At 46.4% G+C, this 22,555-nt stretch overlaps 1 protein-coding gene across 1 annotated transcript; it reads left to right on the top strand.

Moving 5' to 3' along the window:
• Positions 1-129: 129 nt before the first annotated feature.
• Positions 130-21,699, top strand: GGA1 (golgi associated, gamma adaptin ear containing, ARF binding protein 1). The gene is made up of 17 exons (XM_035126672.3): positions 130-655; positions 2,635-2,719; positions 4,103-4,178; positions 7,651-7,749; positions 8,271-8,394; positions 11,575-11,675; positions 12,190-12,270; positions 12,903-13,040; positions 13,960-14,041; positions 14,422-14,529; positions 14,807-14,965; positions 15,471-15,535; positions 16,587-16,768; positions 16,889-17,175; positions 18,419-18,588; positions 19,718-19,828; positions 20,074-21,699. The coding sequence occupies exons 1-17, from the start codon at positions 613-615 to the stop codon at positions 20,182-20,184; spliced, it is 2,022 nt and encodes a 673-aa protein (XP_034982563.3). The 5' UTR covers positions 130-612; the 3' UTR covers positions 20,185-21,699.
• Positions 21,700-22,555: the final 856 nt, after the last annotated feature.

The raw sequence follows: 22,555 nt of genomic DNA, 5'->3' as shown, positions 1-22,555 counted from the left end.
ACGGGACTCAGAGCGGGAGTTACTCCCTACGTCTCCCCGCCCCTCCCTTCCCGTCTCTCTCGCGGAAGCCTTCGCGCTCCAATCAAAGGCCGCCAACCATCTTGACACAAGCTTGAGACGTTCTAGGCCCAGCGTTATTCTTCTATGATATCCCGTCAGAGGCTTCCGCGTTGTACCATAGAGATGAAAAAGCAACCTCCCATGTAGGACTTGAAAACCATTGTGTTTTCTTTTCTCTAGTCTAGGACTATCCCGGTCCTTATGCCAGGCTTCCGGCTTCCTTCGTTTCCGTCGCGACCCAGGAAGTTTACGCTCGGTGCCCATTTCACTTCCGCCCTCGGGGACGTTCTAGGCCCAGCCTGTCAAGCTCAGTGACTCGGAGGAGGAAGCGGCGGACGGGGTTGTTTTTTTCTTTGGTTTTTTTTTAAACCCCGCTCTAGCCCTCACTTCCGCGGCTGTCTATAGTTCCAAGAACGGCCCACTCTCTAGACTCTTCTCTGAAGCAGTTCCTTCTCTATGGCTCCGCGCCGCCGGAGCGGGAGGGCGGCAGGGACGTCGCGTCTTTAGCCGGGAGGCCGCGGCTGAAGCGAGGAAAGGCACAGCCGAGAGCAGATGGAGCCTGACATGGAGGCGGAGACGTTGGAGTCGAGGATCAGTGAGTGCGGGGTGGGAGGGGCCCCCTCGGCGATTTCTGGCCCCACCCGGAGCCGCAGGTGTTGGTCCTGAGGGGAATCGTTGCCCTGGGCCTAACGCTCACCAGGGCGAGGAGGGGGTGCTCGGAAGCTCTGGTCCAGGTAGCCCAGACGCCACCCTTCTCGCTTTTGTTTCCTCGCGAATCGCCGGGATGCTTTGCTCCCCTGCCCCGACCCACGCAGTTCGTAACGTGGGAATGTGCAGGCGTGTTCCTAGAATACGTACTCCCAAGTAAAGTGCCGTTGGATTCAGTAGGTTTGCTCCGCAGTCAAGCACACCTAGAATGATTATTTTCCCCATTTCATTTCTAATTGGTAAACCGCCTTTTTACATTGCCATACCCAAGGCGATTTACACACACACACACACACAAAACAAAGATCGCACACCTTATAACGATCTGATCCAGTGCAAAAGCTTAACTTTAAAATGCACGCAACCACTGAAAGAGAGGGGATCAGACGCCTCTCCTACCACACTCTTGTCAGCCCTGGTCCTAAAGTAGCAAGGGGTGCTTAAAATATATTCAGAGACATAGGTAATGGGCAATATCCCAGTCAAGTCATACTTGAAAGTTAAGTCCATTGATTTCCCTGGTTCTGCACTTGAGTGTGAGTAAGATTGGATATCACCCATAATTTGCACTTGAATTGACAGGGAAAGAGACATTAGCTTGGGCTAACAATCTACCCCAAAATGAAGTGGACAGGTTTCATTTGGGGGCTATCCACTTTGAAGGTCTACATCCATTTCATATGAGAATGAGTTCTGGTCTGTGACAACTTCTGTCACAATATGGTTGTTGGTCTTTAAGCTGTATTTCTTTTCTAGAGCTTCTTTCTGCCCCTTTTATTATCTATCCATGTTGTTGTTGTTTAGTTGTTTAGTCGTTTAGTCGTGTCCGACTCTTCGTGACCCCATGGACCAGAGCACGCCAGGCACTCCTGTCTTCCACTGCCTCCCGCAGTTTGGTCAAACTCATGTTCATAGCTTCGAGAACACTGTCCAACCATCTCGTCCTCTGTCGTCCCCTTCTCCTAGTGCCCTCCATCTTTCCCAACATCAAGGTCTTTTCCAAGGATTCTTCTCTTCTCATGAGGTGGCCAAAGTATTGGAGCCTCAGCTTCACAATCTGTCCTTCCAGTGAGCACTCAGGGCTGATTTCCTTAAGAATGGATAGGTTTGATCTTCTTGCAGTCCATGGGACTCTCAAGAGTCTCCTCCAGCACCATACATATTATCTATCCATACAGAGATTTATTTGTGTCATCCTGTTCTCCAAAGTGGCTTGATTAATGCTTTAGGATTAACACAGCCTGCAGTTGGTAGATCATTATAAAAATGCATGTTGTTCTTCTTGTGCCAGAAGATTGTTGATTAGGTATACCAAGATGAAAGCAAAATAACAAACAAACAAACAAACAAAACACAGTGTAGTTATTTTGGCTATGGTGAGCATCTGGTCTTTAATGCAGCTTCATTTCACTTCATTTTTTTTACATGATACTTAATAACGTAAGCTGGTGAAAATGTGGGTATGTCATCTTCCCAAGAGTCGGGGAGCTAGACTGAACCACTCTATGCTCCAGTCCCAGATCTCATTCATGACCATACGAAGCTATGTATATTGAGTCATACTGTGGATGGCACTTGCAGATCTGTTCTAATCCTGCTTTGAAAGAGCTTTTCAAGCAGTGGTGCTAGGGATTGAACCTGGGACCTTTTGCATGCAAGACATGTGCTCCTTTCCTGAGTTATGACCTCTTTCAGTTGCCTAATTCCCACTGTATGTCGTGGCACCCTTTGCAGGAAACTCTCTTCTTCTTTTTTTAACTTCCCTTTATGTGGGATACCGTTGGAAAACCACTCTGGGAAACTGTTGTTCCCCTTGCAGGTAAGATCTGCTCTTGACAGAAGTTTTTCTTTTCTTTATCAATTCAGATAGAGCTACCAACCCTCTGAACAAGGACCTGGAATGGGACAGCATTAATGCTTTCTGTGACCAGCTCAATAAGGAACTAGAGGGGTTGGTATACCTAATCTGTTGCCCTACAAATTATAGATAAACTGTTTTTTCTGTGGGTGTCACTCAGGAAGTAGCCTGAGTCACTCCAAATAACTGGTTAAATGAGGGGCTTCTAGAAAAGCATTCAGAAGAAGCATATGGCTGCATCAGCACCCTGTTATTTCTGCTCTTCTGGTTTTGTTTTGTCCCCCCCCCCTCCTTTTCATTTGTACCTTGATGTCCTAAGACTTTGGTTCATTTTCCTATTCTACATGAAACTGTGTTTCCTCTCATTGGGATAACATTTGTGTGGGGAGGGGTAGGTATTAAAAATGGGAACCTACTTCTTTGTGAAGTAGTCAGGAGTTGGGGAATGATGGAATGACAAATAGAAAAAGGAATCTGCTAAAGAAGACATGGTTTATTGGATGGGTATGCACAAAATCAGATCTGAAAAGGTTTGATGGCACACTGTGAATGCTGAATTAGATAAATACATTGTGTGGGGTAAACCTGTTTAAATGCTATGGGGATTTAGGAGATTGCAAAAAAGAATTGCTGCGCTGTGTGGGTGGGCTATAATAGATAGTGTATAAGGAAATGGGAACATGGCACACCTTTCTTTGTCAGTATTGAGTCAAGTTTCACAGTGTGGCCATTCCAGGTTACTGGAGTCTTTGACTAAGGTCTTGAATTAGGATTATGAATTCATGGGATAGACTATTTAGACCCCCGCCAGCATGGAAAGGGATGATGAGATTTGTTGTCCAGCATCACTTAGAGGGCACCATGTTGGCTATACCTAATCTGGAGCAACAGAAAACAAATTTGACCTATAATCTGCTCAAATTATTACTATTTCAAATTACTTCTAATGTATTTCAGATTACTGCTGCTACATATCTTCCAAACCTGAGACCTTGAAATTATGGTCTGGCAAACCACAGTAAATTACATAAAGCCTCTCAGTAAAATGCCAGAACCGCTGATCTGTCAGGGGCAATTCCATTTCAGAAACCTAGGCAACCTAAGTTGCTTCAGATGCTGCTGCTGCTGCTGCTGCCTGGCCTCTGGGGGCTGCCTAACAACAACTGCTAATGGGATCAGCTGAGTTAGGAGGGACAGGCGGAGACAGTGGCTGGGTGTTTTGGCTGCAAGCCCAATTCTGCTATAGCTGGAGAGTGCTGTAAACCAAACTGCATCAAAAGTGTGCTGAGGTTGCTGGAGCTAATTGGACTGTGAAATAAAATGAACACGGGGGTAAAAGAAGGCACCCAACAGGTCCTACAAACTGCAGCACACACAGGAGTTAAGACCAGACCATTTACCCCAAGTGTTTTCGCAGCAAGATCTTTATCACAGCAGCAATTCCTCCAGTAACCATTCCTGTGTCTTATCATTCAGCCCACCGCTTGCCACTCGACTTCTAGCCCACAAGATCCAGTCTCCACAAGAATGGGAAGCCATTCAGGCTCTTACGGTAAGAGGTTGTGAACCATTTCCTGCCAGTTTTAACTAAAGCAGGTGTGTGGAACGGTTGGAACCACAACTCCAGTCAGCCCCAGCAAGAATGGCCAATGGTCAGGGATGTTGTGGAGTTTTAGTTCAGCTGCAGCTGGAGGGCCAAAGGTTCCCCACACCTGGGCTAAGGCTGGAGGGAGGGAGGTGGAGTTTCCATGTGAATATCTCAGTCTGGGGTGTCATAACTTTGTGGTTTGGATGCAGCCTTGGGTAGGGGTTGACCAAAGCTTAACATGAATCTGTTTGAAGGCTGAGGCAGTTGGCTCAGGAGGGATGGTGAGTCCCCCCCCCACTGTAGAATAGCAGGTAAGATAGTTTTGCCAGATGTCTTTGTTTTCTCATGGGATTCTCAGTATTTCGGAAGAGACACTCTAGCCCCATTGTTTTCAGCACTTCAGGGATGATGTGGGGAGTGTTGGCCCAGAGCAGTGGTGGAAAAACTTGCTCAAGCCTCCATTGAAACACTTTGGCAAGTTACAACTGATTTGTGTGGTTCTAGACACAGGATCAGTATGGAATTGGGGCTTGAATGGACCTGATGGTTATGTACACTATGCACATCTCAAGGAAAAATCAGATATGTGAAACAAGTGAACCAACTCTCACGTTGCAGGGAAGGAAGTTTTCCCAACCCTCCCACTACTGCCTCCATAGAGATTAAGAACAAATAGGTTTCCCAGGCTAATTTCTGATCCTCAGATGGGCAAACGTAAAGAGCATGAAAAAAAATCATTTGCTTACGCCACACGTGTTTTTTGTCTTGGCTCTTCTATCACAGTCTTTCATGCACAGCACTTCCCACATGCTCATAAAGCCAGTGCTGTCCCATATAAAGGGGAAGAGGATCCCCCTCACCCTTACATATTATTTAGGAAGTATTCTAGCCAGTTATGTTTTCCACCCTAATGAAGGCCTTTTCATCTGTGACTTAAGTATTCTCATGTAAATAGTTGCATGATGAAAAAGTGAATCGCAGCCAGTATTTTTTTTCTTCACTTCTGTGATGTCTCACAAACCATCCCATCTTTTAAATTTTATCTTCAGTGAGTAATTCTGGCATGATGGCGAGTGAGACAAGTACTTTTTCACAAGCCCAATTATTCTAGTCCTGCTCCTCTTCATACCACCTCTTCAAAGTCATGAGCCAGCTCCTTGAAGTCATGGGATTATTTTCTTTCAAAATATCTGAGCTCCTTTGACAAACTGCATTTCTCGTGTTGGAATGCTTCTTTACAGCCATGAGGACTAGGAACTTGCCTTGCCTGTGGCAATTGTGTAGTATGGTTATGGCATATGGGATTTGTTCACCATCCACACAAAACAATTGCTTTAGATGGTTAGCAACAATAAAAGTGCTTGTAATTAAATGAGCGGAAATGCTAAATAAATTACCAAACAAAAATTGGGGTACTTAGAAATATCACATACCAAATAAATTCACAAACGATCACTTTAAAAACATCTGAATAAAAATGCCTCAAACAGTGTTCTATTTACGGTAAAATGAAGCTTATAGACAGGGCTTTCTAGCTATTAAGTTCCCAAATACCAGGGTCACAACTGGAAAATCCCTGTTATTTCTTCTGGCCCCACTCCTTACATTAGATTTGTATCATGAATTGAGGGGACTCTGACCAGGGTGCCTTCTGCTGATGTGATAGAAGCTTTCTGATTCTAACAAGAGTAAATGCAATTGGCACATAAGAGCTTGGGAAAGAGTAAATTCCCATCTGACTAATGACATGTGAAACATGGGTTCAGGTGCCTAATAAGGATACTCTTGCAGCATTCAGCGTGTCTAATGAATTCTTCTCGCCTGTGCACACGGCAGCGGAGGAGGGCAGGATCTTTTGAGTCTCTGGGAACAGCAAACATTGATCAACACATGTCATTGACTGGTTATGTCATCATGTGTCTGTTGTTCTAAGGCTGCATGGACAGTGGTCAAGGATGATGGGAACAAACACCTGGAGGGCCATAGGTTCCCTATGCCTGAGCTGATGAGCTTCAGCCCCTACTCAGAGGTGTCAGGAAGTGGTGGCCAATTCTCCATTGAGTTCAGATGGGATTTCCTTTGATTATTTCCAGCCCTGTGAGATAGGGAAGGTAATTTGTGCAGGGAGCCACGTGGGAGCTTAAAATAGGTCTCCAAGGGACCCTATTAATAGCTGGAGTAGATTTACTGGCTGGATTCAGCCAAACATACATGTAAAGCACAATGATGAGCTTCACTGCTGTGAGTAAGATAAGATAAGATAAGATAAGATAAGATAAGATAAGATATCTTTATTGTCATTGTCCCCTTGCGGGAACAACGAAATTACTCGGTTGCTACATCCACTCAGATAAAGCATTCCGCATAATCCAAAATTACAAAACCTAATTAAAAACAGTAAAAATAATACAAATAACAAGTAAAATAAGATGACTTCAAAGTCCAGGCTTTCCATTTAAGGCCAAAATTGCTCTAGAGAAGAAACTGTTCCTGAGACGGCTCGTTCTTGCCTGCATAGTTCTATATCTCCGTCCCGATGGCAGGAGCTGAAAGAAATGGTGACCAGGGTGCGTTGGATCTCTTGATATGTCTAGTGCTTTTCTATGGCACCTGGTGGTATAGATTTGTTCTAAGGTGGAGAGTGAGCAGCCAATAATGCTCTCTGCTGTTTTAATAATTCTGCACAGCCCTGCTCTGTCCTGAGAAGTACAGCTTCCGTACCACACACATAAACCGTACGTGAGCACGCTCTGTATGGCACAGTGATAGAAGGCAAGCAGCAGCTTTTGTGGAAGATGGTTTTTCCTTAAAATTCTCAAAAAATACAGTCTCTGCTGCGCCTTCTTCACAAGCCCCCTTGTATTAACACTCCAGGACAGATCCTCCTGTAACTCAATGCCTAGAAATCTAAACGTTGTTACCCTCTCCACACAAATTCCATCAATCAAAAGTGGCTGGACCTCGTTCTTCTGTCTCCTAAAGTCCACCACAAGCTCCTTTGTTTTCTTTGCATTTATGAGCAAGTTATTAACTCTGCACCACTCTGTCAGCCGCTCCACCTCATCTCTATAGTCCGTTTCACCCTCCTTATCAGAGATGAGCCCGATCACGGTTGTGTCATCTGCAAATTTGACAACCCTATTTCTAGGGTGGGCAGCGACACAATCATAGGTATAAAGAGTATAAAGGAGCGGAGTATAAAGGAGTACGGGCATCTGGAGAACAAAATGATAAACACGGTAGTACATTTTTTAAAAAACAGGGAGAAGCGTGTGATGTATTCCTGTACATATACTTCATGGGGTGCTGTTTGTGCCCTGTTCTAAATAGCTTCCCAGTGCTCTGTTCTATTGCACCCTGAAGCAGGGAATGGGATTAGGGCCTCCTGGAGGGTTGGATATCTGTGCTCACTCCCTGCTGTCTTGGCCATGCACAGGTGCTGGAGGCCTGTATGAAAAGCTGTGGCAAACGCTTCCATGACGAAGTAGGCAAGTTCCGCTTCCTTAACGAGCTCATCAAGGTGGTGTCGCCCAAGGTGAGTCCCGTCAGTGGTGTGGCAGGAACAAGAGGGGTGGCGACATAGGCTTCATTGAAACAGCCAAGGAGGAGCTGTTTTACGCCACACAGACTTTTCCACAGCTTCAATTCCAGAGCAGTAGAAGGCAACTTAGGGATATGTGTTGGCTTTATGGCAATAGCATGGGAAATCCAGAGCTGCTTGAAAGAATATGTCTTTTATTTTGTTCCTTTGATTTGTGTCCTAACTCATGCTTACAAAAAGCCTCAGGTTGGCTTTTGAATCCCCCTTCTCCCTTTGTGGGAATGCTGAAGTAGAGATCAGATTCCATTCTGCCAGCAGCTACAGATGGTTTGATCTGGACTCCTTAGCTTTCAAAATACAGCAAAGGGGTAAATCCTCACTTTCCTCACTCCAACCAAGTACACAGAATGTCACCTTGAGCTTGTTACAAACCTCCCTGCAAGCCTTTCTCTCAATATAAATTCCTCCTCTAAGTCCTGTCATGTTTGATGTGGGTGTGTGATTGTTTCCCTTAGTATCTAGGAAGCCGGACCCCAGAGAAAGTGAAATCCAAGATCTTGGAGCTGTTGTATAGTTGGACGTTGGGTCTGCCCCATGAAGTGAAGATTACAGAGGCCTATCAGATGCTGAAAAAACAAGGTGAGAGACCCTTTCTGAGCCCAGAGAATCCATGGCTATGTTTTCTGATGCAGAAAAATGTAGCTTGTCAAGTTTTATTTATTTGTTTTTTTACATTTTATTTTCCAACTTTGCCTGCAGGGAACTCAAGGTGGTATACCTGGTTCTCTTCCCCCCCCCCCATGTCACCCTCACAGCGGCCCTGTGAAGTAGGTTAGGCTGAGAAATTGTGACTTGCCCAATGTCACCTAGTGAGCTTTATGACTGATTAGGAGTTTGAACCCTGGTCTCTCAGGCCCTAGTCCTTTTTTTTTAATAATTATTTATTAAATTTTCCAAAATAAACACATTTAAAACATTATACAAAACAAACAAACACACAAACAAACATTCAAAAATACATACATCCCAAAAAACATGCTCCGCTGAGCTTGACTTCCCTCCCTCCCCTCAAAAGGTTTTCTAATCAGTTCTTATCTCGCAGTTCCTTTGTATCAAATCTTTAAGGTCAATTCGTAGGATTTATTTCACGCCTGCAAGTGTCTTTAAACCTTTACAGTTCATTTCCATATAGTCCACAAATTTACTCCAATCCCTTAGAAACCTTGTCTCCCTCTGGTTACGAATCCTGCTAGTCAGTCTCGCTAATTCTGCATATTCAATCATCTTTGTCTGCCAGTCTCCAATTGTCGGTAAGTCCTGGGTCTTCCATTTTTGGGCTAATAATGTCCTCGCCGCGGTTGTCGCATACAAAAAAAGGGTACTGTCCTCCCTAGTTATCTCTTGGCCTATCAGTCCTAACAGAAAGGCCTCTGGTCTTTTGGGAAAGGTATACTTAAATATCTTTTTCAGTTCGTTATATATCATTTCCCAATATCCTTTAACCTTTTCACATTTCCACCACATATGATAAAAGTCCCCTTCCTTTTCATTACATTTCCAGCACATTCTGTTACTCATTCTATACATTTTTGCTAATTTCACTGGAGTTAAGTGCCATCTATACATCACCTTCCAAACATTCTCTTTCAAAGCAGTACATGCTGTAAATTTTATTGTTTGGTTCCATAATTTCAACCACGCATCATATTCAATATTATGCCCAAAATCCTTAGCCCATTTTATCATTACCTCTTTCGTCAACTCATCTTTAGTATACCACTCTACCAGCAAGTTATACATTTTGGACAACAATTTCATTCTGCCCCCTAGCAACTCTGTTTGAAATTTGGACCTTCTCTCCTCAAAACCAATTTTTTTATCTTTCACAAATACATCATTAATTTGATGATATTGCAACCAACTCGTCAAATATACTTTCACCTCTTCATACGGTTTCAGTTTCCATCCTTGTTCCGATTGTCTTAGAAAATTTTCATATGTTGGTCTCTCGCCTTCCATGTTCACTTTTTTCACTATGATCACTTCCATTGGTGAGATCCACCATGGCGTCTTGGTCTCTAACAAGGCTTTGTTTCTTTCCCATACTTCAAATAACGATCTTCTTATAACATGGTTCGTAAATCCTTTATGGGTTTTTTTCTTATCATACCATAGATATGAATGCCAACCTGCTCTGTTGTCAAATCCCTCCAAGTCCAACAAGTCCGTATTTTCCAATGTTATCCATTCTTTTATCCAGCAGAGACATGACGCTTCAAAGTATAATTTCAAGTCTGGCATGGAGAATCCGCCTCTTTCTGTCTTATCTACCAATATTTTATATTTTATTCTTGGTTTCTTCCCCTGCCAAACAAATCTTTGTAAATCTTCTCAGGCCCTAGTCCAACCCTCTCTAACTACTATACCATATTGGTTAACATTTTGGCATTTCATAGAATCATAGAGTTGGAAGAGACCACAAGGGCCATCCAGTCCAACCCCCTGCCAAGCAGGAAACATCATCAAAGCATTCTTGACATATGCCTGTCAAGCCTCTGCTTAAAGACCTCCAAAGAAGGAGACTCCACCACACTCCTTGGTAGCAAATTCGACTGCCAAACAGCTCTTACTGTCAGGAAGTTCTTCCTAATGTTAAGGTGGAATCTTCTTTCTTGAAGTTTGAATCCATTGCTCCGTGTCCGCTTCTCTGGAGCAGCAGAAAACAACCTTTCTCCCTCCTCTATATGACATCCTTTCATATATTTGAACATGGCTATCATATCACCCCTTAACCTTCTCTTCTCCAGGCTAAACATACCCAGCTCCCTAAGCTGTTCCTCATAAGGCATCGTTTCCAGGCCTTTGACCATTTTGGTTGCCCTCTTCTGGACACGTTCCAGCTTGTCAGTATCCTTCTTGAACTGTGGTGCCCAGAACTGGACACAGTACTCCAGATGAGGTCTGACCAGAGCAGAATACAGTGGTACTATTACTTCCCTTGATCTAGATGCTATACTCCTATTGATGCAGCCCAGAATTGCATTGGCTTTTTTAGCTGCTGCATCACACTGCTGACTCATGTTAAGTTTGTGGTCTACCAAGACTCCTAGATCCTTTTCACATGTACTGCTCTCAAGCCAGGTGTCACCCATCCTGTATTTGTGCCTTTCATTTTTTTTTTTGCCCAAGTGTAGTACCTTACATTTCTCCTTGTTAAAATTCATCTTGTTTGCTTTGGCCCAGTTATCTAATTTGTTAAGGTCATTTTGAAGTGTGATCCTGTCCCCTGGGGTATTAGCCACCCCTCCCAATTTGGTGTCGTCTGCAAACTTGCTCAGGATGCCCTCAAGCCCATCATCCAAGTCATTGATAAAGATGTTGAATAAGACTGGGCCCAAGACAGAACCCTGTGGCACCCCACTAGTCACTACTCTCCAGGATGAGGAGGAGCCATTGATGAGCACCCTTTGGGTTCGGTCAGTCAGCCAGTTACAAATCCACTGAATGGTAGCATTGTCTAGCCCGCATTTTACCAGCTTCTTTACAAGAATATCATGGGGCACCTTGTCAAAGGCCTTGCTGAAATCAAGATAGGCTACATCCACAGCGTTCCCTTCATCTACCAGGCTTGTAATTCTGTCAAAAAATTTTTTTAAAAAATTAAAAAATAATTACCATTATTAATAATAACAACATCAGCAGCACTGGAAGGTTAGTATTAAGAACTGCACATTCCCCTGTTGTTGTTATTCCATAACAAAAACCATGAGAAATGCAGAGACCTTTAAGTTGGTTAAAAAAACCATTGTTTGCTTGCAGGGATTGTAAAATGTGACCCCAAGTTGCCGGACGATGCCCCCTTCCCGCTGCCTCCTCCCAGGCCAAAGAATGTCATCTTTGATGATGAAGAAAAGTCCAAGGTAAGCACTAAATAGATGACTTTAAACTTTTCTCATTTTTCTTGTTCATCCAAGATAAGAGTTTTCCGCTTTCTCAAGGTTAACTGGGGGAAATACTTCCAGGTGCAGAAAGAGCCTCTATCAGTCCCTTTAAATTTTCTCAATTTCTCACCTGCTGCAGTTTGTTTCCCCTGCAGTAACAGGCAAAAGTCTCCTGCAAAAATGGTAGAATTTCCCCCCATTTTCCCTTTAAACATCTTAATTTCCTATTTTGTTGCTAAGAGACTGGAATGTTATAGCAGGCTACCAAGGTAAATGTAAGCTACCAATCATGTGTGGTGGGTTCAAGAGACCTCTTGTTTTTGCTGCCTGTCTGGAATAGCCAAACAAGGGGATCCTTAGGGCTCTGGCAGGTCCCAGCATATAGTTGTTGGGCTTACTGGTTACAAGCTGTAAGGCAGGGGTACAGAAATGCTCCCAGAGCAGCCTGTTTGCCCCTCAGACCTGCTTTCCTCTGATCTATGTGCCTTTGCAGATGCTGGCTCGCCTGCTCAAAAGCTCCCACCCTGAGGACCTCCGGGCTGCCAACAAACTTATCAAAGAGATGGTTCAGGAGGTAAGCTTTCCCCACTGAGAACTCTTTCCACCTCCAGCTGTCAACCAGGTTTGTGCTGTTTGTGTGCCATTCTGCTCTTTTCCAAGGGATCTTAGAGCAGAGTTGTATCCCCACGGCAACCCTGTGACGTAGCTCAGGCAGTGAGTTGCATATCTGTGCAGGGATTTGAACCCGGATTCCATTCTGTGTCAAGCCCTCTTGCCTGGAGATGTGTAGGTGTCTGGTGGGGAAATGGGAGGGCCCTTCATAGCTCTACTCTTGTCCCTTCGTCCACATTGGGTAGAGGGGAGGAACAGTAAAATCCATGGCTGGAGCAGAGCAAGAAAATGGGTGGTGTGTTTTTACCTGGTCCTATATTGTCCTTTGCTGTTGTGCTGAGGGGTGGAGGGGGGAAGAGATTCTTGAGATTCAGAAGTACGGTTTGCTGTTGTAAAAGGAGCTGTAATAGTTCTCTATAATGCAGCTGGGTAATGTCGCCCAGTGTCGGTGGTGTAAAACAGGAGGGTCTCAAATGCACTGTCCAAACCAGAATCCCTTCCAAGTGGCATTCCAGAAAGTGGGCCACTTATTTTTAGTTTTCCAGAGGGGTAAGGAAGAAACCCAGGCTGCTCTCACCCTTCCACTTCTTCCAGGACCAAAAGCGAATGGAGAAGATCTCCAAGAGGGTGAACGCCATCGAGGAGGTGAACAACAATGTGAAGCTCCTGACCGAGATGGTGAATAACTACAGCAAAGGGGAGACGACTGAGAGCAGTGAGGACCTCATGAAAGTAAGAAAAAAGCTCTCCTAGTTGTGGGAGCTTTTTACAGCGGTACCTCAGGAAGTCAAACGAAATCCGTTCTGGAAGTCCGTTCAACTTCCAAAACGTTCAGAAACCAAGCTGCGGCTTCCGGTTGGTTGCAGTAAGCTCCTGCAGCCAATCGGAAGCCATGGAAGTTGCTTTGGACGTTTGGGTTCCAAAGAACGTTCACAAACCGGAACACCACCTGGGTTTGCAGTGTTTGGGAGCCAAAACGTTTGACTCGCAAAGTGTTCAGGATCTAAGGTATGACTGTAGTTCCTTCAGCTTGTCTTGGTGAAGTTAATGGTGATTTCAAATTGACGCAAACCATAAATATCATTACAGAAATTTCAGAAACCTCCCCAAATACAAAACAATTATGTTTTTAGACTGTATATCAGGAGTGTGGAGCAGGTTCCAGCTGGAGGTCTAGATCCTGACCATCCCCCACCCTCACAGGCCATTTGGACAGGTGGGCAGGACCTGTCAGTCCTGGCGTCACAATGACATCAGGTGATCCAACGTAACAGATTTCCTTTGTGGGCCTGGATTGAGTTCCACCTGCTGGGGAGGATCCTTTGCATTGCTGGCTTGGATTCAGGTCAGCAGTGCAAAGGAATATTTGCACTGAAAGCAAGCCCTGCTTTGGATCTTGCTCTAACTGTTGATCTCAGCCGGGCTTGCTGTCCAGTGATTGCTACTGACAGCAAGTCACCTATGTCAAGGAGCAGCCAGAAGCATTTTTTAAGGTTCCCAGGTGTTCCTTGTGCCGTTTCTCTACCTGACTCACACGTGACATCGCCTGTGGTATCAGGTGTGGGCAGGTGCATGAGACTTGGGGGGACGGTGACCTTGTGAGCCAAATTGCAGCCCCTGCTGCATATAACCGACTCTTTCCCCATTGCAGGAGCTGTACCAGCGTTGTGAGCGCATGAGGCCCATGCTCTTTCGGCTTGCTAGTGATACAGAGGACAACGATGAGGCACTAGGTAAATGCAGCCTGCCACCTTAGATGGTGACAAGGGCCTTCCTATGCTTACCCATTCTCACCCCCACCTTCCCTACTTCCACCTTATGCTGAGCAGTTCAGGACAGGTTACGTGGATGGGTGGGTGGAGGTCCTTGAGAAGATTCCAAATTTCAGAACTGGATAACTGGAACCGTTTCAGCTAAGACTGTACTTTAATTGCATCAGTAGACCCACCGGGGTGGCAATCTAACTCTCAATAGCCATCTACATTCTTTTAGCAATGCGGTACATTCTTGTTGCAGAAAATCCAGTTTTAGGATTCAACATTCACACACATTCTTGTTGGATAATGGGGTGCTGGGGCGCCCTGTGATCTTCAACTTTATCCTCCTGTTGCAGCGGAAATTTTGCAAGCCAACGACAACCTGACGCAAGTGATCAACCTGTACAAGCAGGTTGTGAAAGGAGAGGAGATCAATGGTGAGACTGCGGCTGGTTGTCTCCCAGGTAAGGAAGCCCGAGGAACGGACTGCCCTAAAGGGAAGGTTTTGCTTTGTCCTTTCCAAAGCAAGAACCTGACCACAAAATATTGCCGAGTGAAATTGGTTGGGCATCCAAACTTGCAATTAAGGACGTAGAAGGAGGAAGGTCTTGGCTGCTCTCTTAGGTGACTTCGCAGCCAGCAGACCAAGAGCTGGGTCAGTCGAGCAGAAAATATAAGAAACGGGGGATTGTGGAACAAGCATCTAACTTGCATAATTGATTTGCTTGCTTCTTCTCATAGGCAGCACTTCAGCACTTCTGGATCTATCAGGACTCGACATGCCAACCACGAGCCCCTCCTACCCAGCCTTACCAAGCTTCTCAAGTGGTGGCTCAGCAACTTCTGTGCCAGAGCAGACCAGCTCCGTCTCTCTGCTGGATGACGAGCTCATGTCATTAGGTGAGTCCAGGGAAACTTTTGAAGCCACTGGGAAATGGAAAGTGTTTGTGAAGATGTTTGTGATAATGAAATGTAAGGGGGAAACTGGTTAGTTTCTCCACCAAACCTGGTGAGAGTAGGGGAGGATTTCCTTCTCCAGTTTCTATGCTGTACATATTTATTTAAAACACTACCCCTCCTGCTCCTCCATAGAGCTCAGCACCTCTAAAGACAAGGACAAAAAACACATATTAACAATCTGAAACAACTATTGCAGGGTAACACTGAAACAGGAGCAGGAAATAACAGAATACAACAGTAATCTTTAAACACACACACACAGAGAGAGAGAGAACACCATTCTGTAATAGAGCAACTCAGAGCCCAAGGAAGGCTCTACCCCTTTCCCTGGAAGGGTGTTCCAAATGCAAGATACAGTTTACAGATCTCTGCCTGGTCCTACGCTCCTTGGCTTCTCCATTCTGGCATCATGGGATCTCATTTCTCTTTTTCTCCACCTCTCTAGGGCTTAATGATCCAGCAACTCCCTCAGCCCAGGGTACGGATAACAGTGGCTGGAACAATTTTCAGGTAAGGGCTTGGTTTTTAGGAAACATTAGTTTTTTGTTGAGAGAGTTCAGCACCCTTTTGAGATGGGGAAAGAACTGCAGCTGATGCTGTAGGTTTTTCAAGGAGGAAAGAAAGTCAGCTGTAAGGCCAAACTGTATTCATTTTCTCCATTGACTTTGTCCTATGAAACCTGCACATGGATGATCACAACTGAAGATTGCATGCTTGTATTTTTTCTCAGAGTGCATATTCTGATGAACTGAAATTCGCTATATTCCCACAGCATGTGTACAAGGGGAGGAAAAACATGCATACATACGTACAATCATTGAATACAGCAATCTCTGTGTATGTGGTTTCTACCTAGAAGTAACAAATGAAGGAAATGCTGTAAATTCTGAGGTAGTTCTCATCATCTGCTACACCTTCAGGATGTTGGCTCTTCGACTGGGAATGGGGAGAACTTTCAGTTGGACTAGAACAAAGCTCCATTGCACATGAAAATCAATCTCCCTGCCCCCAGTGGTCTTTGTGAGAGGAAGGGGAAGTCCTGCTTTCTTGGAGTGGAGAGAAAAGGATTGAAGTAGCTTGAGGCTGCAGCTTCCCTTCATCGTATGAAGGCTAAGTCTCCAGCAAATGGAGAGGTGCCTCTTATTTTTGTGGGTGAACAGACATTTCCCTCTATTGCTCGAGAGTGCACATTAATCTCTGACTGCTGCATTGTTGGTATATGTGGGATCCCCTTTTTAGCTCCATGCCTCAGCGCCAAACCTTGTAGTAATAACACTCCCATCATCCCCATCATTCCTTCAGTGGTGCTGTTAGTGCGGGGCTTGTGCAAGTCCGCTCTGTGGAAATGTACAAACTTGCAAACCACTGCAGTCCTTCCAGCTGTGCTCTGAAGCAGGATCACAGTAGTTCGCAAGAGCTGTCATTGTGTGTCGAAGGCCGTGTATTGAACTGTGTTCTGTGCACTGGATGGTAATATCGGTGATCTCGCTGCCCCAGGGGTTTTGCTTCAGTTTGCCTGCTCTTGGTTGCACTGCTGTTAGTTCTTCTCTTTCCACCGCAGTCTTCTGACAGCCCTGAACCTGGCGCCCCCCCAGTCCCACCCACCCCAGCGGGGAAAGGTGATGCTGGACCACCTACTACGACACCTCCTGCTGCTGCCACCAGCGGCATGGATGACCTGGATCAACTGGGCAAGACTTTGATGCAACAGTCTCTTCCCCCGGAGTCTCTGCAAGTCAGATGGTAGGAAGCAAGGTGGGGAAGGGCCAGCTGTGAGGAGGGAGAGCAGCTTCTAGCTGAAGTGGAAGCACATCTTCCTGCTCCTTCTCTCAACAGCATGTGTCTCTCTTGCCCACTTTGCAGGGAGAAGCAGCCCCCACCACGGTTGACACTGCGCGACCTCCAAAACAAGAGCACTTCCAGCCCAGCTGTGAGCACCAGCAGCGCCCTGCCTCTCTTCCCGAGCCTCTCTTCAAACCCTCCTGCCCCCTTGCCCCTGTCCTCCGAGCAGCCAGCAGCTGCCGCAGTCCCTCGGGGGCTCACAACACCTTCTGGAGCCACGGTTCCCACAGCGGGTCTTCCTGCTTCCACATCCCCCCTGGAAATCTCACTGATAAACGTCACTGTGCCTCTGGAATCCATCAAACCAAGTGAGTCTGGGCAGAGGCGGAGGGTGGCCTTACCCTGGGACATGTGGCTTGGCTCAGCTGCTTGAGATACTTGGGGCTATTCATTCTGTAAGCGCCTTTTCTCTCAGGTGGGTGGAAGGGCCTTGATCTTTGCCACGGTGGGTTGATGAATCTACTTCCCATCAAAGTGTTGGACTCCAGGATGCAGGCTGGTGGCTCTTTTCAGCTCTCTGATGGACTGGTAGGAGAGGAGGCCGCCATGTGTTGAAGCCCTTCTTGTAAATAAGTCTCAGCCCAAGAAGGTCTTCTGCGCCTGTTGCGAAGCATCTTCACTTGCCCCGACTTTTAGAGGCTAAGTGTTAGCTGGGAGCAGGGCCGTCTTTAGCAAATGCCCTGCCGGGGTGCAAAGATCCACCCAGCGCCCCCAAATTTAGTTTAGCGAAACATCAGTCGTGTCAAAGGTGCCGCTGGCCCCGCTGATGCATAGCAGCTCAATACAATACGTAACATAATATTTTGATGTAAGAGTTAATTTCACATGCATGGCACCATTGTGAATGACAAGCACCGTTGTTGAGCACTGCTGCTAGCACGGCGCATCTTTAGTAAATGAGCGCACAAAGTCGAAAGCCCTTTAGTGAAACAGAAGGTATGCATTTCGGTAATACCTAGGTATACCTGTATATGTATTTTGTTCTTCTAGCTTGCTCAAAATTATTATTTGGGAACAGGTAGATTGTTAAGAGCTTAGGCGGTTTTAGCGGTGGGCGCCTGGTGCCCCCCAGAATTCGGCACCCGAGTGCCACGCACCCCTTGCCCCCTCCCTGGGTAAAGATGGCCCTGACTGGGAGGAGATTGTGGGGAAGGGCTTATGATCTGCTTTTCAGTATTGAAATTGACGTGTCTTTGCCTCTTTACAAACCTTTTGTTGCCATCCTTTGCTGCATCTGAGAAAGGATGCGCTATTAACTTAAACACCGTTAAACAAGGAGATTGAGTTACAAGCTGTTCTCGGCCTTATTTGGGCTCCAGAGGGCGCCTGTGGCAGCACAATGGGTCAGGGTGTCTGGCAGCTAACCAGAAGGTTGTTGGCTTGAGCCCACCCAGGGACAACTGGGGGCAGAATCCCTGCATTGCAGGGGGATGGACTAGAAGACCCTCAGGGTCCCTTCCAACTCTGCAGTGTGTAATTGCATTTAGCCTGCAGAATGAACCAATCCTCTCTCTTCTGTTTTGTGGTTCTCCTGGTATTTCTTCACTCCAGGCAACATCCTTCCAGTGACAGTGTATGACCAGCATGGATTCCGCGTCCTTTTCCACTTTGCCAAGGACTCTCTGCCTGACCGGCCTGATGTGCTGGTGGTGGTCATCTCCATGCTCAGCACAGCCCCCTTGCCCATTAGGAACATCATCTTTCAGTCTGCCGTCCCCAAGGTATTTTATTGACTTACTTCGTTCGTATCCCGACTTCCTTCCGGTGCAGGATCCAAAGCAACTCACAGCATGCATTAAAACAGATGCAACCAAAACCACAGATAAATATCACTAAAAGCAATTTTAAAAGTAACTCTTATTATAAACAGGTTCTAGTCCAACACACTAACCACTACTCCACACTGCTTTGAGAAGGTGGAGGAAGACAGCAGGCCCTGCAACCCTTCCCAGGGCCCCATGAACACTACCTGTGCAATCTTCATACATTCCTTTTGCCTCCGTTTTTGATAACTTAGGAGTGGGAGGTGGTGTAGCTCTGTGGTAATAACCATGCTTTATTTTCAGAAGGTCTCAGGTTCATTACCCTGGCATTTCCTGTTAAAAGGATCTTGAAATAGCAGAGCTAAAACAGGGAAGATGCTGCCTGAGACCTTGGAGTCCTGCTGCCAGTTGAAAAAATATGTCCATGAGCTTTGTCTATCAGTGGTCTAGTTTTATAAAAGACGATTTCAAATGTTGGCCCAGCAGTCATTTGCTGCCAATCCCCATGCCAGAGGTGTGGGACCAGTGTTGGGCCTCAATTTCCATCATCCTCAGCCAGCATAGCCAGTGGTCAGGAATGCGGATGGCAGGAAATTGTAGTCCAGCATCATCTCAAGGGTTGTGGGTCTGAGACCCACATTGGGCAAAAAGATTCTTTGCACTGCAGGGGGTTGTGTCCCTTCCAACTGTACAGTTCTGTGATTCTATGTACTCCTTTGTATATTGGCACTTGTACTGTAAAGATTAGCTGTATTTGGAACACCAAATGTGAGGACCCTGCCCCCTAAAACAGTCAAAGATCGGGAAAAGTATTGGTCCGGTTTACATTTCCTACGAAAAAGAAAGAGCCAGGTTTCTTAAATCCTGAGCCAAAGCACCCAGATTATTGCATTAAATCAAGGTTCTGGCACTAGGGGGAGCTGTTTTCACAGCAGCATAGATGAAGACTGGAGTGTGGAAAACTCTTAACCAGGTGATCTTTCCATCTTGGCTGCTTAGAAGCTTGTTTATGAGATTCTCCAGTTTGTGCACTTTAACAGCTTCAGGTCAGTCACTGAATCCTCCTAATGCACTCTTGGTTTTGTAGGTGATGAAAGTGAAGCTGCAGCCACCCTCGGGGACAGAGCTCCCGGCATTCAACCCTATTGTGCCCCCCACTGCAATCACCCAGGTCCTCCTGCTTGCTAACCCCCAGAAGGTAATGGCACCTCGGCAGAGGGGTAGGGTGGGCGGCGTTTCTTGTCCAATCAGTGTCAGTGTTCCCCCTCCCTCCTTTATTAAGGACATCAGAAGAGCCCTGTGGGATCAGGTCAGTTGCACTTCGGGTCCACCATCTTTTCCCCTGATGCCTGTAGGGAAACCCTCAAGCACGACCCCCTGAGCGCAAGAGCCACCCCATAAGAAGGGAAACCTCACCTGTTGCTCATCTTTCCATCTGTCCAGGAGAAAGTAAGACTACGATACAAGCTGACCTTCACCATGGCCGACCGAACCTACGATGAAATGGGCGACGTGGACCAGTTCCCCCCTCCAGAGTCATGGGGCGACCTTTAGTTGATGCTGCCACTGCACTGCGTCTGGCTTCAAAGGATCCTGCCGCCTCTAGGACAAGAGCTTTCCCAGAGCTGGCTGGCCCTCAGACTAAGCTCTCAGACTGGAATGGCTGGCAGCTGGCCGTAGGCTATGTGTGGAAGACAGTGGGCCAAGGGGAGGCCTGGTGGGGTTGGTGGGGGCAGGGCTGGTTGAGTGAGTTGTTCTCCGTTCTTCTAACTTGGTTTCTGAGCCCCCTCCTCTCACCTTGCTCTCCCGGCTGTTGCTTTTCTCCCCACGGAAGAGGACGGTCTCAATCAGCTCCGAGAAGTCCGGGGAGAGACTCCTGGAACCGTTTCCCCTCCTCTTTCCTGCTTTAAGGTTATGTTGGACCTGACCCCCTCCCCAACCTCCAGCTCTCCCCACACTCCACCCTGTCCACACACAAGCCCGATACTTGGGAGCAATGCCCCCTCGCTCTGCTTCCCTGTGTCGCAACACAAAGCTGGGCTGGGGTCTCGGGTGGGGCAAAAGGCACCATCGTTTTGCCACCGGAGGCCTGGTTGGCGCCTGTTCACGACTCCGCTGGCAAAACAGCCTTGACACAAGAGGAGGGTATTTGGGTCTGTTTTGCTCACAGGGCCTTTCCTTCACCCTGGGCTGGATAATGGCCGTGGGCTAATGCTCACCAGGCTGAATGAGCCACCAGTGAGCCGAGTCTGACTCAGCTAATGGGGTGGGCGAGGAGGGAAGCGGGTAGTGTGCCTCGTCTATTATGCCTTACGTTCAAAGGGTTGGTAGTTGCGGCCTGTTGTGCAGGGAGGGGTCGTAGTCCACACTCTCCTCTGCTTTCTGGGAGAGGAAGCTGACAATACCAAGAGGCTGCCTACAGGGTGACGAGGGGCCCACTATATTGCCTGTGTGGCACTGTGGAGCTCCTGCACACCTCTCTGCTGTGCTAAATATGGCACAGGCCTGGTACTTGGGAGGAGGGCGTTGAGGAGGAGAGAGTTGCCATAACCATGTCTGGTTCCCCACAGACCTTTGCCAGCTGAAGCTGCCCCTCTTCTCCCTCCCCCCCCCCAACTGGTGTGCTCACAGGATTTGGGCTAGGAAGCGCCCACTCTGACTGACTTGAGTTCTCCTCAAGCCTGGGTGGGAGTGAGGCCTCAGCAAGCTACTGAACAGGCTGCTCCACGGAAGGTGGACTTGAGCTTTACGGTTGAGAGCAGTGGGTGGGATTGTGAAGAACGATGTTTTGCCCAGGGGGGCTTGTGCCCCTGTTTCCGACAACAATTGTCTCCTTTTGGTAGGAAAGCCTTTCTGAAGTGGGTTTCTGCTGTGACTGGATACTTTTACTTTCTGGTCTCTCTTTCAGGGTTCTCTTTGACCCCTTTCTAGATTCGGTTTGGTTTGGTTCTTGAAACAGGCTTGTATATATATTTTTGGTGAAAATTCTGCCTATGGAAAAGGACTTTAAAATAGACTCTGTGTGAAATCTGCTGTATTAATGGGAAATAAAACAATTTCTTTCCTGAAGCGCATCAGTCAGGACTTGATTGGAAGTTGTTGGAAGTAAAAATTGTGCATCACTTTAGTAACCCCCCCCCCAAAAAAATTAACCCTGTTCATCTTGGAAATGGAAAATGAGACCACTTTTTCTGTTCCGTTTTGCAATCGAGGAAGTGCTGCAATAATTAGTGACTTCAGGTGCTTTAATTGTTTAGACTGGATAATTGCATATGTTCCGATCAGGACAAAGAGGTAAAAGTTTTAGATGCCTGCAATGACTATGCCCTGGAACATTTGGTCATGAAACTGACTAGAGGGGATGCAACCCTTAACTTAAAGGGCACCCAAGACCTGGTGCAGGATGTAAATGTTGAACCATTTGCAAACAAAAAACCTAATACAATGTTATTTTCCAAATCTATATTCTGGTTGCCTCACCTTACAAAGGATCCTTGCGGAGCTGGGAAGGTTCAAAATTTAAGGGCAACTGAAATAACTTGAGGGGCTGAAGCAACTCTCCTGTAGGAAAGGAGATGATATTTGGGCCTTCTTGGATTAGGGAAAAAAGGCAAGGGGACATGATAGAGGTATATAAGACTATGCAAAGTGTGGGGAAGTGGATAAGAAGAAGTTTTTCTCCCTCTCATAACTCTCGAACTCTGGGATATCTAATGAAGCTGAATGTTGCTGAAAGATTGAAGACGGGGAAACGCAACAGATAGTTAAACTACGGCATTCGCTCCCACAAAAGGTAGTGATGGTCACCAATTGGGAGGTCTTGAAAAGAGGATTCGACATGATGGGCTGTGTTTCACTTACCATATTGGAGGTGCTGTTGGTAGAGCATGGGACTCTTAATCTCAGGGTCATGGGTTTGAGTCCC

The sequence above is a fragment of the Zootoca vivipara genome, chromosome 9, assembly GCF_965207765.1.
Source record: "Zootoca vivipara chromosome 9, rZooViv2.hap1.1, whole genome shotgun sequence".
NCBI lineage: Eukaryota > Metazoa > Chordata > Lepidosauria > Squamata > Lacertidae > Zootoca > Zootoca vivipara.
The sequence above is the reverse complement of the archived record's forward strand: the minus strand, read 5'-3'. Positions and strand labels throughout refer to the sequence as shown.